Below are 17135 nucleotides of genomic sequence, written 5' to 3' on the forward strand. Positions count from 1 at the left end.
CTGATCATTGCAATGATGACCACATGGTGCTGCAGCTCCTGACCAATTCTGCTATTTTGTGTGTTTTTCAAGCGGATTTTAACTTTTTGTATACAGTAGGGCAAACAAGTATTTAGTCAGCCACCAATTGTGCAAGTTCTCCCACTTAAAAAGATGAGAGAGGCCTGTAATTTTCATCATAGGTACACTTCAACTATGACAGACAAAATGAGAGAAAAGAAATCCAGAAAAATCACATTGTAGGATTTTTAATGAATTTATTTGCAAATTATGGTGGAAAATAAGTATTTGGTCAACTACAAACAAGCATGATTTCTGGTACTCACAGACCATCAATCAATCAAATTGATTTTATATAGCCCTTCGTACATCAGCTGATATCTCAAAGTGCTGTACAGAAACCCAGCCTAAAACCCCAAACAGCAAGCAATGCAGGTGAAGAAGCACGGTGGCTAGGAAAAACTCCCTAGAAAGGCCAAAACCTAGGAAGAAACCTAGAGAGGAACCAGGCTATGTGGGGTGGCCAGTCCTCTTCTGGCTGTGCCGGGTGGAGATTATAACAAAACATGGTCAAGATGTTCAAATGTTCATAAATGACCAGCATGGTCGAATAATAATAAGGCAGAATAGTTGAAACTGGAGCAGCAGCACAGTCAGGTGGACTGGGGACAGCAAGGAGTCATCATGTCAGGTATTCCTGGGGCATGGTCCTAGGGCTCAGGTCCTCCGAGAGAGAGAAAGAAAGAGAGAATTAGAGAGAGCATATGTGGGATGGCCAGTCCTCTTCTGGCTGTGCCGGGTGGAGATTATAACAGAACCTGTAAACCTGTAACCTGTAGACCTGTAACTTCTTCTTTAAGAGGCTCCTCTGTCCTCCACTCGTTACCTGTATTAATGGCACCTGTTTGAACTTATCAAACAGTCCCACTCCAAACGCCGCTATGGCCAAGACCAAAGAGCTGTCAAAGGACACCAGAAACAAAATTGTAGACCTGCACCAGGCTGGGAAGACTGAATCTGCAATAGGTAAGCAGCTTGGTTTGAAGAAATCAACTGTGGGAGCAATTATTAGGAAATGGAAGACATACAAGACCACTGATAATCTCCCTCGATCTGGGGCTCCACGCAAGATCTCACCCCGTGGGGTCAAAATTATCACAAGAACAGTGAGCAAAAATCCCAGAACCACTATTGAATGACCTGCAGAGAGCTGGGACCAAAGTAACAAAGCCTACCATCAGTAACACACTACGCCGCCAGGGACTCAAAATCCTGCAGTGCCAGACGTGTCCCCCTGCTTAAGCCAGTACATGTCCAGGCCGGTCTGAAGTTTGCTAGAGAGCATTTGGATGATCCAGAAGAAGATTGGGAGAATGTCATATTGTCATATGGTCAGATGAAACCAAAATATAACTTTTTGGTAAAAACTCAACTCGTCGTGTTTGGAAGACAAAGAATGCTGAGTTGCATCAAAGAACACCATACCTACTGTGAAGCATGGGGGTGGAAACATCATGCTTTGGAGCTGTTTGTCTGCAAAGGGACCAGGACGACTGATCTGTGTAAAGGAAATAATGAATGGGGCCATGTATTGTGAGATTGAGTGAAAACCTCCTTCCATCAGCAAGGGCATTGAAGATGAAACGTGGCTGGGTCTTTCAGCATGACAATGATCCCAAACACACCGCCCGAGCAACGAAGGAGTGGCTTAGTAAGAAGCATTTCAAGGTCCTGGAGTGGCCTAGCCAGTCTCCAGATCTCAACCCCATAGAAAATCTTTGGAGGGAGTTGAAAGTCCGTGTTGCCCAGTAACAGCCCCAAAACAGCACTGCTCTAGAGGAGATCTGCATGGAGGAATGGGCCAAAATACCAGCAACAGTGTGTGAAAACCTTGTGAAGACTTACAGAAAACATTTGATCTCTGTCATTGCCAACAAAGGGTATATAACAAAGTATTGAGATAAACTTTTGGAATTGACCAAATACTTATTTTCCACCATAATTTGCAAATCAATTCATTAAAAAAAATCCTACAATGTGATTTTCTGGATTTTTTTTTCTCATTTTGTCTGTCATAGTTGAAGTGTACCTATGATGAAAATTTACAGGCCTCTCTCATCTTTTTAAGTGGGAGAACTTGCATAATTGGTGGCTGACTATATACTTTTTTGCCCCACTGTATATTGTCGCAACCATAATTTCCTATGACTGAAAACAACTTCTGGACATCAGAACAGTGGTCACCATCATCAATTTGGATGACCATTTCTACTTCAAAGAGTCTACAGGTCTGGACATTCTGCAGACCATACTATTTACCAAGAGTTTAAATCTATACTTTTCATATCCGTCTATTTACCACCACAAACCGATGCTGGTACTAAGACCACACTCAGCAGGCTGTATAGGGCCATAAGCAAACAAGAGCATGCACATCCAGATGCTGCGTTTCTTGTGGCCGGGGATTTTAATGCAGGCAACTGAAATCCGTTTTAACTCATTTTTACCAGCATGTCACCTGTGCAACTAGTGACATTGAGGAGTTTACCACATCAGTCACTGCCTTCATTCATTCATCGTCCCCACAGTGACCGTACATGCCCCAACCAGAAGCCATGGATTACATGCAACATCTGCAATGAGCTAAAAGCTAGAGCTGCCACTTTCAAGGAGCAGGACACTAATCCGGACGCTCATAAGAAATCCTGCTAAGATCTCAGACGAGCCATCAAACAGGCAAAGTGTCAATACAGTACTAAGATCGAAATCTACTACGCCAGCTTTGATGCGCAATGAATATTGCAGGGCTTGCAAACTGTCAAGGATTACAAATGGAAACCCAGTCGCGCAAGCCTACCTGATGAGCTAAATGCCTTCTATGCTCACGTAAAGGCAAACACTGACCCATGCATGAGTGCACCAGCTGTTCCGGACGACTGTGTGATCTCACTCTCCATTGCCGATGTGAGTAACACCTTTAAAACAGGTTAACATCCGCAAAGCCACAGTGGAATACCAAGACGGGTACTCAGAGCATGCGCTGACCAGCTGGCAAGTGTCTTCACTGTCATTTTTAATCTATCCCTGACCCAGTCTGTAATACCAATTGGTTTCAAACAGACCCTGCCTAAATTACCTTTGACCCATAGCACTCACATCTATAGCCATAAAAAGACATACTGGACCCACTGAAATTCACATCCAGTGCCAACAGATGACGCAATCTCTATTGCACTCCACACTGCTCTCACATGACAAAAGGAATGCCCATGTAAGAATGCTGTTAATTGACTATAGCTCAGCATTCAACACCAAAGTCCCTACCAAACTCAGGGCCCTGGGACTGAACACCTCCCTCTGCAACTGGATCCTGGACTTCCTGACGGGCTGCCCCCCAGGCAGTGACCGTAGGCAACACATCCCCCATGCTGACCATTAACACGTGGTCCCTTCAGGGGTGTGTGCTTAGTCTTCTCGTGTACTCCCTGTTCACTCACGACAGTGTAGCCGAGAGCCTCAAGTTCCTGTGTCCACATCATTAAGGAATTAACTTGGTCCTCACATCCACACAGTTGGTCCTCACACACTTGGTCCTCACATCCACACAGTTGTGAAGATGGCACAACAGTGCCTCTTCCCCCTCAGGATTCTGTAAAGATTCAGCATGGGCCCTCAAATAGTTATACAGCTGCACCATTGAGAGCACCTTGACTTGCAAGGCGCTACAGAGGGTGGTGAGTACATCACTGGGGCCGAGCTACCGGCCATCCAGACCCTCTATATCAGGCGGTGTCAGAGGAAGGCTCAAAATATTGTACCAGTGCATCAAGTCTGGAACCAACAGGAGCCTGAACAGCTTCTAACCCCCCATGCCATAAGACTGCTAAATATGGCTGCTAAATAGCTAATCAAATGGCTACCTGGACTAACTGCATTAACCCTTTTTGCTCTTTCACTGACTATGCACACACACACTCTACCCACACACGCTTACACTGACACCAACACATACACTTTTTTGCACTAACTGCGCACACTGGATTCTACCCACACACTCCCCAACATGACACCCCAACTTGGGCTCCCGAGTTGCGCAGCAGTCTAAGGCAGTACCACTCAGTGCTAGAGGCATCACCCTAGTTCAATTCCAGGCTGTATCACACACAACTGGCCGTGATTGGGAGTCCCATAGGGCGGTCGCACAATTGGCTCAGCGTTTTTCGGGTTAGGCAGTCAGTCAGTTAAAAACAATTCCTTATTTACTTGCCTAGTTAAATAAATCTTAATTTATTTTTACATTGAACCTCTATTTAACGAGGCAAGTCAGTTAAGAACAAATTCTTATTTACAGTGACCGCCTACCCTGGCCAAACCCGGACGGCACTGGGCCAATTGTGTGCCGCCCTATGGGATTCCAAATCATGGCCGGATGTGATGCAGCCTAGATTCGAACCAGGTACTGCAGTGATGCCTTTTGCACTGAGATGCAGTGTTTTGGGAAACACACACACTTTACCCCTTCTATGTACATACTATCTCATACCCCTGCACATCGACTCGGTACAGTTACCCTCTGTACGTTTTTTTACCACTTATTATTGTTATTTACTGTGGAGTTATTTCTCGTGTCACCAGTTGCAAAAATCACTAAAGCTGGAGACTTATCTCCCTCACTAGCTTTAAGCACCAGCTGTCAGAGCAGCTCACAGATCCCAGCACCTGTACATAGACCATCTGTAAATTGCCCATCCAACTACCTCATCCACATACTGTATTTATTTATCTTGCTCCTTTGCACCACAATATCTCTACTTGCACATTCATCTTCTGCACATTCTATATTGTAATTACTTCGCCACCATGGCCTATTTATTGCCTTACCTCCATTATCCTACCCCATTTGCACATGTTGTATATAGACTTTTTCTACTGTATTATTGATTGTGTTTGTTTATTCCATATGTAACTCTGTGTTGTTGAATGTGTCGAACTGTTTTGCTTAATCTTGGCCAGGTTGCAGTTGCAAATTAGAACTTGTTCTCAACTAGCCTACCTGGTTAAATAAAATAAAAGCCTATTTTTTTCTGTTTAACTGCATTGTTGGAAAATTACCCCTAAGTAAGCATTTAACTGTTAGTCTACGAAGCATGTGACAAATAAAATTTAATTAGACATAGCCAAGGCTGCTATGACAACGATTGGAACAAAATATCAGAATTAGGCTGCCTGTCTAAACGCAGTCCACATTTCTTTGAAGACTTGTTGATTTTGAAAGACAGCTGATTTATCCAATCTCGGCACAATATTTTGTTATCTCGAATCTGCACTCTCCAATCAGTGAAAGAAGACAGACGCCCTATTTTGCGGCCGACTGTAATGGGAAGATTGTTCAAGCAATTTCAGGACTAAAATTGGCTGTGAAGAACACGGTTTGGCTGCAGGTTTGTTTCATATTAGTTTAGCTAAAAAAATAAATCAAAATAGGTTAGTGGTTCGCGTTCAATTATTTGAGGCTGTTTGTTCGTTATTTATTTCATATTTTAATCTGTCAATGGGGAATTACATCAGTTTTGGGCTCATTTGGGGACACGCCTCGAACTGTATCGCTAATATTAGCTAGCTAGGAGTCGAGCCTAGTTAATTTAGTTACCCAAACGTTTGCGGTTACCTCCGCTGAGAAAAGTGTAGCTAACGTGGTCAGTCATTCCTCAAGCTAACGTTTAGCTATGCAAAAGGGCCTTCGTTTTATACTGTAGTTGGCTAACTAGCGTGAATTAGCTAGCTTGCTAACTCGCCTAGCTACATACAGCGCATGTAACGTTACACATATGGATTTTGCCAATAATCATAACTACCTGGTTAACGTTATCCAGATAACAGGTTCAGACAACGTTAACAGAAACATAACAGCTGACTTCTTGATAACAACAAAAAAAAATGCGCTAGATAACGCGTTACTGTACATGTGTTTGTGCAGAAGTAGCTAGCTAATATAGGCCTTCAGAGCTACCAAGTAATCTAGTTGGGTGGCAAGCTAACGTTACTAGCTAGATTACTTCCAGTGTTGCCACGCATTAGGTCATTGACTGGCTAACGTTAACTAGCTAGATAAATAGCTTGTCCACATCAGTATTAAGCATACGTTAACTTGCTAATGTCATCCCTTTCTTACACTACACCCACACCAGAAGTAACTTATCTAGCTCGTTACAATGAGGTGGCAAACTACCCCCTACAAATTGTCGGGCGACTGTACAGTGTTAATTTTAGACCCGACATTACATTTAGCTATGTCATCAAGCGGCAACCACACGTATTCAGGGCGGTGATTTGATGTTTTACGTTAAATTACAGTATAGTAAGTACACTTGTGTATTCTGTGGCACAGCAATAATGAATTAAAGTAGCCTAAAGACCGGCAGATGGCGATATTAAGTTGTGCCATCTTACCGTCCAAATGCATTGAATGCAGCTGGCAATACATTCATATCCTCTGTGGATAAAATAAAAAACGGGGGGGAAATGTGTACTTTCCTTACCCACCACGCTGCTACTGGAGTGGCTAAAAGCCAATTCCGGATGTTTTCAATCACGTTCAGCCAATCGGGTTTAAACTCAGACCAGGGGGTCAGTTCATTTTAAGCAAGCCTGTTGAGTTGGCAGCATCGCATTAGTGGAAACCAAGACTGTTCTCAAGGCAGTCCTGGATGTAACTAGATATGTTGAGTCCGGGACAATTTTAGCTAACCCTTTTCCTAACCATAATCTAATCGTCCCAACCTGCCACTAATTCTCCTAACCTGCGCCATAAGGGTTTCCTCACCTGCTACAAAAAGTAACTTCTGCTAGTCCAAACCAGCAGACCTGCCCAGAGAGTCTTGGTTTCCACTAATGAGATACAGCACTGCATTAGGTTAGGTAGGTGGGGGGGGTGGGGGGGGGGGGGGGGGGGGAGACTGCTGCAACGTGATACAGAACATTCAGGATTATAATTTAGCTAGGAGGAAATCAAAGCCTATGCTGTCTGAATTGAGAATGTTGTAGGTAAGAAACGGTCCACGAGGGATACGAATGTATTGCCGGATGCATACAATGCATTTGGACGGTAAGATGACACAACTATCGCCATCTGCCAGCCTTTGGGATATCATTTTAGTTGTACGCAGGGGCAAGGCAACAGGTTTGATTAGTGACAGGATTGGTGAAGTCTTGTCTGACAAATCCTCAGTCCTCAAGAGGAATGGTCTTATTTCCATTGTTGCCTCTCCACAGCAGATCCACAGAGAGGAGCCTGTTCACGTTTCACCGCTGGTGCAAGACAATGGAGACAGAAATCGAGCAGCAGGAAGAAGAGACCACGTTCAGCAACACTGACACTAACGGTAAGACATGAAGGCTATTCTGTCAGTGCACTCAGACATATCAACTATTGGAGAAAAGCAGTGTTGTCAGTCTTTACAGAAGGGACTACTGGTATAGCTGCATGCTGGCACCATGACTGCATGTCAGATGGCCATGTTTTTTTTTTGTCCAATTCACTGCTGTTTTGGGAGTAGTTCTGCCCAGTTTTGATCCAGGAAGGGGAGTGGTAGGGGCTGAACACATGCTGGGTGTATGCTGTTGCCTGGCTGGAACATGTATAGGGCACAGTGTAGCATCAGGCTAACGCTCCAGGTTTCTCCCATCAGGTAAACGCCCTGCCGAGGACATGGATGAGGAGCAGGCCTTCAAGCGCTCTCGCAACACAGACGAGATGGTTGAGCTGCGGGTACTGCTGCAGAGCAAAGTAAGCCTGTCAACAGAAATGGGATTTTAGGCCTATTCCTTTTAAAAATCAGAAATTCCTGATAGACACAAAACAATCTGACCCATTATTCTGTCCCTAAGTAAAACCCTTGTTTCCCCTCAGAATGCTGGCGCCGTTATCGGAAAGGGTGGCAAGAATATAAAAGCCTTACGCACAGACGTGAGTATACAGAATTGGCATCAAATATTTTCCTCGACTAGGGGATTTGCTGTAAAGCTATAATTATTAGGACTGAGAATTGCTAGGGACCTCAAGATACGATATCACAATACTTGGGTGCCAATACAATATGTATTGCGATTGTCATGATTGTGGCGATTCTCATGATTGTGAGAATTGTGTATTGGACGTTCCAAATGTATTATTGTTCACCATGTCTGCTGCAGAGACGAGGGGGAGCATAAGGACGAGTTTTGATCAAAAAGTTGCTGGCTTACTATTTAAAAATTGGAGAACAAGCTATAGGATGAAATACCAGAGTTTTGGCACAGCAGACTAGCGTGAGCTAATGCTACCTACAGTAGCAAATAAATATGTATAAATGCATTCGGAAAGTATTCAGACCCCGTGACTTCCATTGTTAGATTACAGCCTTATTCTAAAATGGATTAACCCCCCTAAAATGACAAAGCAAACAGAGTTTTTTAAATGTTTGCAAATGTAAACTGAAATCACATTTATATAAGTATTCAGACCCTTCAGATCACTACTTTGTTGAAGCACCTTTAGCAGCAATTACAGCCTTGAGTCTTCTTGGGTATGACACTACCAGCTTGGCACACCTGTATTTCCTGCGTCGTCTTGGCTGTGTGCTTAAGGTCATTGTCCTGTTGGAAGGTGAACATTCGCCCCAGTCGGAGGTCCTTAGCACTCTGGAGCAGGTTTTCATCAAGGATCTGTCTCCCAGTCCCTGCTGCTGAAAAACATCCCCACAGTATGATGCTGCCACCCCCATGCTCCACCGTAGGGATAGTGCCAGGTTTCTTCCTGATGTGACGCCTATCATTCAGGCCAAAGAGTCTTGTTTCTCATGTTCTGAGAGTCCTTTAGGTGCCTTTTGGCAAACTACAAGCGGGCTGTCATGTGCCTTTTACTGAAGAGTGGCTTCCGTCTGGCCACTCCATCGTAAAGGCCTGATTGGTGGAGTGCTGCAGAGATGGCTGTCCTTCTGGAAGGTTCTCCCATCTCTGGACTGGAGCTCTGTCAGTGACCATCGGGTTTTGGGTCACCAAGAAGAGTCTTTGTGGTTTCAAACTTCTTCCATTTAAGAATGATGGAGGCCACTGTGTTCATGGGGTCCTTTAATGCTGCAGAATTTTTTTGGTAGCCTTCCCCAGATCTGTGCCTCGACACAATCCTGTCTCGGCGTTCTACAGACCATTTTTTCAACCTCATGGCTTGTTTTTTTTCTCTGACATACACTGGCAACTGTGGGACCTTATATAGACAGGTGTGAGCCTTTCCAAATCATGTCCAATCAATTGAATTTACCACAGGTGGACTCCAATCAAGTTGTAGAAACGTCTCAATGATGATCAATGGAAACAGAATGCACCTGAGCTCAATTCTGAGTTTCATAGCAAAGGGTCTGAATAGTTATGTAAATGAGATTTATGTTTTTTATATTTGATACATTTGCAAAAATGTCTAAGCCTGTTTTCGCTTTGTCATTATGGGTATTGTGTGTTGATTGTTACGTTACTGCCTTATTCTAAAATATATCAATGTGGAAAGAGTCGAGGGTTTTGAATACTTTCTGGGTGCACTGTATATATATATATATATATATATATATATATGTATATGTGTATATATATGTGTATATATATATATATGTATATATATATGTGTATATAATATATATATATATATAGATATCATATTGTCCAAAAATATTGAGATATGTAACTTTTTTTTCTTTTCTCCCATCACTAATAATTGACGTTGTATATCTAACATTTTCATAGACATTATGGTATCCAGCAACCCCACTTCTAATGAGAACCCTAATGAGCCCTATTAAACAAATGTGATCCCTGTAATTAAATGGTTTTCCTCTGATAAAAGTAATCTCCCATCTATAGACTGACTGTCATTGTTTGACTTGATTGGTCAAATGGTGCATGTCTGAAACTTGGAGGTACAACTGCAGCTTTATTTTATACAGTAGTCAGATTCTTGCTTTCCCAAATGGCACATCTATAGGTTGGCTCATGTGGACAGACATGGTTTGGCTCGATTGGACCAGATTTGGGGTCGAGGGTCGTTGGGGCATTCTCATGGTTCAGATAAAAGGAAACGATCCTCCCTACTGAACTCTGAATGTGATTTCTAATGCCCCTTACAGCCTTGAAACTATACCGGACTGTGGCGATGTCCCTTCAACTGGTGTCTCAAAGCCTGAGCGGACCTATAGTCTGTTACAACCTCTATGCAGCCCATTTAGCTAACAGTGTGTTTGTTAGAGCTGGCTCAGTCTAGTCGCCGTTGTTCTTTTTTTATTTTTTTAAAGCAGTATAGTGATGGAGTATAGCGTGTATTCAATTAAAATGTATTCCTTCTCCCCCTCTTCCCTCTCCTTTACTTTTTTATTTTTGGCCACCTTCCTCCGTTGCCCATGTACTGGATCGACATGCCCCTCCTGCGTTGCCCACCTTGACGTTGGCCCAACCTCCGCCCCTGAACGCCCGCCCACCTGACACCCCGGTTGGCCCCGCCCCGCCCCGCCGCCCGCCCACAAACGTGCCCCTCCTTAAACGGGCACCTTACTTGACATCATGTGATTGAATGCCCTTGCCCAATGCCAACCTCCACGGCCAATGCAGTACAATGCCAGTGTATCAGTCCCTGACAGCAGTGGCCCAGAGCGGTATGTCCCACCAGTTATTGCCTCACTGCCTGATTAGAACAGAGAAACATGTCTTTGATAACCTGCCTTCTGTTTCATTTTAACATTTTTTTTACATATAGAACCCCTCCCCTTCCCTTTTATCAGGAGACGTGTATTGTTCCATTGAATTTTTCTGTCTTCTCCCCCCACATTTAGGTACTTCCATTTAATTTGGACCTTTTTTTTGTCACTACAAATGAAGTCACTTGTCCCGTACAGAGGGAGATTTCAAAATAATAATCCTCCACTTTCAGTAGTTCTTGTTGAACTGTTGGATGTTTCCTTGCTGTGATATTATTCGTCTTGAACTGTGGAAAGGAAAGCCAATGATATTTCTCGCTCTGTCCTTCTGGCCCACCTTGCTCCCCCCTACCCCCTGCGCCCCTCCCCCACCCCACTGTTCTCAACATCACTGTTCATAATCTGAGCGCTCAAGCTCCGCCCACTCTGTCACTCATCACTGTCGTCTCTTTTTTTCCCCCCTTGTGCTGCATCTCCCTGTTTGGTTTCTCTCAGGCCCCCCCATCGGTCCAGGCTGCCTGCCAAACCTCTCATCCCCCCCCCCCCTCGCTCCTGTCCGCCACCTAGTGGTTACCACTCGCATCCCCCCCACCCCCTGCTTTCTTTATTTGTTTCTGTTCTACCCCCGACCCCCTGTCACTATGAGAAGTTGTGCCGGTGGCACGATTGTGATGGCGAGTTTATTCTATCTTTTTTAAATTGCTGCACATGATGGTTAAAAGAAGGCTTCTCTCTCCCCCCCTGACTGTGGCCAGCCTTGTGCCTCACGTTGTAATCTAATGCCCAGCCAAACCTGCCCCATTCCAATCTTCCTGTCTTTCTTTGTTGAATGTGAGAAGCGAGTGCATGTCAAGTTGCTCGTATTTCAGGGAAAGCCAAAAGATGTACAGTATACAGCAGTCCTCTTCTTCCTTTTTTTTAACTCTTTGTGTGACCTTCACGTGAGTGTTAGTCTTGAAGTAAGTTTTCTTTTACTTCTGTTTTTGCTTTTCTTTCTGTTTTGCCTCATTACCTGTGGCCACATGCCATTCCCTAACAGGATCCTGAGTGTGAGTGCAGATATTGACACTATCGGAGAGATTCTGCTGAAGATCATCCCTACTCTGGAAGAGGTGAGTCCCCCGCGGCCTCCAAAGACATACAGTACATGTGTAGGTTTGTATTTTTCCGGATACTCAGTCGAGAGTTAAAGGCCGTATTTGACCTGACTGATCTGTACCTGTTTTTTCCTAGTACCAGCATTATAACGGGATTGATTTTGACTGCGAGCTGCGTTTGCTGATCCATCAGAGTTTGGCCGGGGGAATCATTGGGGTGAAAGGTGCCAAGATAAAGGAGTTAAGAGAGGTAAGATGGGATCCTGTTGTCTGTCATGTGTACACCACTGGTTTCAAAATGCTGACTTGACTCAGTCCATAGTCATGGTTAAAGATAAGCTGAAATGTAGAGTGCATGTGCTTGATCAGTCCTTAATCGTTGTTGCCAACTTGTCCTTAGATGGCTATGGGGAGTGTATTGGAAGATGTATATTATTTCATGCTCAAAGCTGAAGAAGGGTCAAACCCATTTTGAACATTTGGCATTGTGTGGGTGTATTTCATGCTGAGCTTCCTCTGTCTCCACCAGAACACCCAGACCACCATCAAGCTGTTCCAGGAGTGCTGTCCTCAGTCCACTGACCGTGTGGTTCTGGTTGGAGGGAAGCCAGACCGTGTTGTTGAATGCATCAAAGTTATCCTGGACTTGGTATCTGAGGTGGGTGAGAGTTCAGTTCTGAGCCAGTGACCACAACACACTCACCCATCACCAGTGTGTAAACATGGAAACTCACTGAAAGTCAGTCACTTATACTAGAATTGTACCGATTTTTAACAGCAGACACTTTTTTTGTTTTGTTTTACATATTCCATTTACAACAGTTGTGGACATTGTCGTAATTTCAGAGCTACATTTCTTCACAGGGCTACATACATATAGCATCTCAATAGTATTATCCATCTTTCTGTAGGCTCCTATCAAAGGGCGCGCCCAGCCCTATGACCCCAACTTCTACGACGAGACGTATGACTACGGCGGCTTCACCATGATTTACGAAGAGCGGGGCCGGCGACCCATGGGGGGCTTCCCCATGCGGGGCAGGGGGGGCTTTGAACGCATGCCCCCCGGCCGCGGGGGCCGACCTATGCCCCCCTCCAGACGGGACTATGACGACATGAGCCCTCGTCGGGGACCGCCCCCTCCCCTGCCAGGTAGAGGAGGGCGTGGAGGGAGCCGGGCTCGAAACCTGCCCCTCCCCCCACCACCACCCCCAAGAGGAGGGTAAGGAGCTTAGCTTCCTTTTTGTTCTTTCATTGACTTGTTTGTTTATGGCTACCTCTTTTTTTATCACATTCAGTTACTCAGTAAAAAAAATCTAACCGTGTACTTTCCCTGTGTGTAAGTGTCACAGCTTCCCCACTACTGTTAGTCATATACATAATCTCAGGGAGTTCTCCTATGTTAACGCGATCATATGGACCTAAGTCATACTATTAGACTAGTCCTTAAAGTCATCTCAGTTCCACTGAGTCATGTTGCCGTGTTGTTTGTTTGCAGAGGGGACCGGTTCTCCCACCAGAGTTATCACGGCAACATGGACGACAGACCAAAGTAAGTCATTTGTGTAAAAGGCAGCAACTGCAGAGTGGTTAGGGTGAAACTTTTCCACTTCTCCAAATCAGCATAGTTTTTTGGAGAATGGAGCTCTCGGCTGTGGAGTTGAAAATGTTGGGTTTACTCTTCTGTTGATTTAATGGGCGTCAATATGATTTTAACCATGGCACAGTAGCTATTCTGTCAACATGACCTCTTTTCCTATAAGTGGATGACTATATGAACACCACATCTGCATCGGTGTCCACCAATGAATACTGATTCCAAAACAAGTTGTTGTGGCTCTTCACACTCTCGGGTGGCTAAACGACAAGCCAAGAAGGACTTGTCACACTTGTGTTGTATAGACTTGTCAGCCCGTTGGTTTGGGGGACACTGTCTGTCCACTAAAGGTGGTAAACTGAACCCTCTCCATCTCATGCCATGTTAACCCTGACAACCTCCCATCTTATCGAAGCAGCGACAGGAGAGGAAGACCAGGAGACCGCTACAACAGCATGGTGAGTGACCTCAGCATTTATGTGTTTGGATAAGGGTTTACGCATGGTAGAGCGAGTTAGTCTGTCAATTGCCTGGTGTTATAATAGTAGGCAAGTCGACACAGTTTGGATTGTTGTAGCTACTCTACTTATGGAAATGGATTGGTATTGTTTTCCTGTTCTAGTGAAAGCACTGTGGTTTGGACACTGTGGCGCTGCTCTTCAACGAGCGAGAGCACTGGTTAGGCCTCTTGTTGCCTGGCAACAGTTGTCTCCTTGGTTACCAAGGAGCAGCTGAGTACATAGTCTGGAGCTGCTAAACTAACAAATGAACTTGAGGTGAAACCAAAGCGATTTCCGGGCAGGGTTGGTAGGGTCGTACCAATAATGTACATAGTCGAAAATGAATAGGGCAGCTAAGATTCATAGGCGCAAATTATGGAGCTCAATCTTAAATGTAAACCAGTATTGACTTGATGTAGGTTTCAGTGTTGTAATAAGCTTCTCATTTTGTCTTTCTCTCTTCCCCATGTCCTGCTGAATACAGAGTGGTGGATATGGTGGTGAGTCTCCTCTCTTCCACATTTACTTTTGGTCATGGTAGTCTCTACCCTGTTTGAATGTCTCTTAGGTCGGGGTAAAGACCTTTCTGTCCAGTAAGCACCACCAGCTCTCCCCCTGTCCTTTGTCACCCTGTTGGTCTATTGTAGTCTGTCAGCCACAATGTGACGTATTGTTATTCTTTTCCTCCATCTTTTCAAAGACAACAATTCCTCGTGGGAGCCCTTTCAGTCTGGTGAGTGAAAAAGGATCACATTTGTATCATGTCTCATTTTGTTGCTTCTGTATTTTGTTGTCGTTTTTATAAAGGGAAGACTTTCCCCACAACAGTGGATACATTCTAAATGATATCTCTTGGTCTCTCCAGGTGGCCGAGGGTCATACAGTGACATCGGGGGTCCTGTCATCACAACACAAGTGACCATCCCCAAAGATGTGAGTAAAGGATCAAATAGCAGTCCCAAGCATAATCTTACCACCACACACACACTTCCATAAAATATGTACTGGAGAAAAAAAATATTTGAGATTATTTCCAATTGATCAGGAACTCTTCACATAAGCCTCTATTCATACATTGTTGAAATTTCCCCTATACCTGGTTGTCATTGTGCCAATCACATTGTTGGAGAAAAGTAACCCTGGCTCCTCACTTGTCGTAGCTGGCCGGCTCCATCATCGGGAAGGGCGGCCAGCGGATCAAGCAGATCCGTCACGAGTCGGGAGCGTCCATCAAGATAGACGAGCCACTAGAGGGCTCAGAGGACCGCATCATCACCATCAATGGAACACAGGACCAGATCCAGAACGCCCAGTATCTACTGCAGAACAGGCACGTGCTAGCACCCTTTCCTCTTCTCCGGTGAAAGCAGTATGGTGGAAACCTATTCAACCCGTCACCTATCAGTGGTAATCAAGGAAGAAAAAAAATAGTTGTTCATGACTAATGGAAATGAAATGGAACATTAATGGAGTTTTAGAAATGATTCCTGGGGTTCCTTTATTCACTTTTCCACTGTTTTGTGTTGCAGTGTGAAGCAGTACTCTGGTCGGTTCTTCTAAACAGGAAAGTGGAGTGAAGCCAAACTGCCATGCGCATTCTCTCCCTCAGAGCCAACATTCCCCTGCTTTGGGTAGATGTGCTCTCCCCGGTCATTTAACATACCATCTTTTAATTAGAAGAAGTTTGGAAATTCTCTCAAAGCTGTCGAATGAATCCCTGTTATTTTTTGCGCTGCTTGTTTTTTTTCTGGATTCTTGTGCTGTTCTGTACTTGGAGTAAACTCATGTGTTCTCTCTCCGCCTCCCCTGAGCCACTCCTCCCCCAGTCAGTACAGCATGCAGAATGTAATCTTGTTTTGTAAGGAACATTTTATGATTAAAAAAAATAAATGTAGGTTCTTTTTGCTTTTTTTTTTAACTGAAAGACTAGGTGCTGTATAAAAACTGAAATATACAGTAATCATTTCATAGGATGAATAAGTGCTAAGATTGTTTTATTTTGTTGGTTATCTGATGGGGCCAAAAGGAAAAGTACTGTTGATTTAATTTCAGTGTAAGTTTTCTACCTGATTTCAGATGTTTAACAAGCCACTCATAGGGATTTAGACTTGCTTTCGAGTCAGTTTGTAAGCATTTGTTACATTTTAGATGGGATCTTTGTAGACGCCAGTCAGTTTGCAAGGGAAATGTAGCCTTTCTGTCTATATGAGTGGCATGTTCGCTCTACCCCTGTCTGTAGTATCTGCTGGAAGTCTGAGTAATAAAATCTGTGCCACCTTTTACTGAACGTGTGGTGGGGGGCAGGCGTAAACAATTATGACATGTAGGGCTAACGCATCATAATTACAAATGAACTGTTTACTTGCTAGTCGAAACTTGGACATTTCCGACTTGCTGATTCTCTGAACGCTGCATGTATATAACTACAACCAGTTAGCAAGTCTGACATTTCCTAATTCCGACTAACACTTCAATGCAGCATAAGATTAATGTGCAACAATGTGACATCAAATTTAAATTCTGTATGGTCAACATACAGTAGGCAATAACATGGAGCCTAATGATATTTTTAAGATTGGTCAAATTAGCCCATAGGCCTATTCTTAAATCCAATATATGTAGGTTGTGGACTGCCCACCGTTTTTATTTGCCAGCTAGGTTTCCATCCAATTGGCGACAGATTTTCATGTCAATATTCTAAAATCCGCATAAAAACAATTGTACATTTTCCCCACCTGAGACATTTCAATGATATTGACCTGTTGCAGATTAAAAGGCTGTGCGTGATAACGTAGTTTACATAACTTTTTGCTTATGTACAGAATACAAGTTAAATGGGTTTCTATAGTGTTTACCTCTACTGATGGTTTGCGTTGTAGGCCTATTGCGAATGCGCACTTTGGTCTTGCCACATGCGCTTTAATCAACAGCTAGCAAATACGGTGCGGGTAGGATAGCCTACATGAGAATATTCTATATATTCAAAAGGCAGCCAAGCCTCGATCAAGTCTCCAGAATAAGACGCTCGATATTTATTGGAAAGTAGCATCGATCACCGCGTGCACTTTCACCACCTTGTGAAGTTAATAACAAATCTGTATCTTAATATGTAGCCTAAACTGCATTTTTTTTCAGAGTCGTAGTGGGAGGACCACACAACATATCGTATAACTAAGTTTACGTCGATATTATTCGTATATCAATATTTCCGTATAAAGCCAAG

General features: G+C 43.9%; 1 protein-coding gene across 14 annotated transcripts; it reads left to right on the forward strand.

Annotated features, from left to right (window-relative positions):
• The first annotated feature begins 5402 nt into the window (after positions 1–5402).
• Positions 5403–16194, forward strand: hnrpkl (heterogeneous nuclear ribonucleoprotein K, like). 14 transcript variants are annotated; one of them, XM_021602995.3, is made up of 16 exons: positions 5403–5441; positions 7273–7382; positions 7689–7786; positions 7910–7966; positions 10633–10676; positions 11758–11830; positions 11952–12065; positions 12345–12473; positions 12727–13037; positions 13314–13367; positions 13828–13870; positions 14397–14412; positions 14613–14645; positions 14778–14845; positions 15073–15319; positions 15442–16194. In XM_021602995.3, the coding sequence occupies exons 2-15, from the start codon at positions 7322–7324 to the stop codon at positions 15274–15276; spliced, it is 1305 nt and encodes a 434-aa protein (XP_021458670.1). In that variant the 5' UTR covers positions 5403–5441; positions 7273–7321; the 3' UTR covers positions 15277–15319; positions 15442–16194. The 14 variants fall into 14 exon arrangements, with proteins under 14 accessions (XP_021458670.1, XP_021458671.1, XP_021458672.1 ...); XM_021602996.3 differs by having other exon boundaries at positions 15073–15242; XM_021602997.3 differs by having other exon boundaries at positions 13831–13870.
• The last annotated feature ends 941 nt before the right edge of the window (positions 16195–17135 follow it).

This window comes from Oncorhynchus mykiss, chromosome 5, assembly GCF_057628025.1.
Source record: "Oncorhynchus mykiss isolate SJ-2025 chromosome 5, ASM5762802v1, whole genome shotgun sequence".
NCBI lineage: Eukaryota > Metazoa > Chordata > Actinopteri > Salmoniformes > Salmonidae > Oncorhynchus > Oncorhynchus mykiss.

Excerpts from the sequence above, each read along its gene's own strand:
- hnrpkl (XM_021602995.3), top strand. The coding sequence starts at position 7,322 with ATGGAGACAGAAATCGAGCAGCAGGAAGAAGAGACCACGTTCAGCAAC. Across the intron at positions 13,038-13,313 it reads CCACCACCCCCAAGAGGAGG|AGGGGACCGGTTCTCCCACC; the intron begins GTAAGGAGCTTA and ends GTTTGTTTGCAG. Across the intron at positions 14,646-14,777 it reads GTGGGAGCCCTTTCAGTCTG|GTGGCCGAGGGTCATACAGT; the intron begins GTGAGTGAAAAA and ends TGGTCTCTCCAG.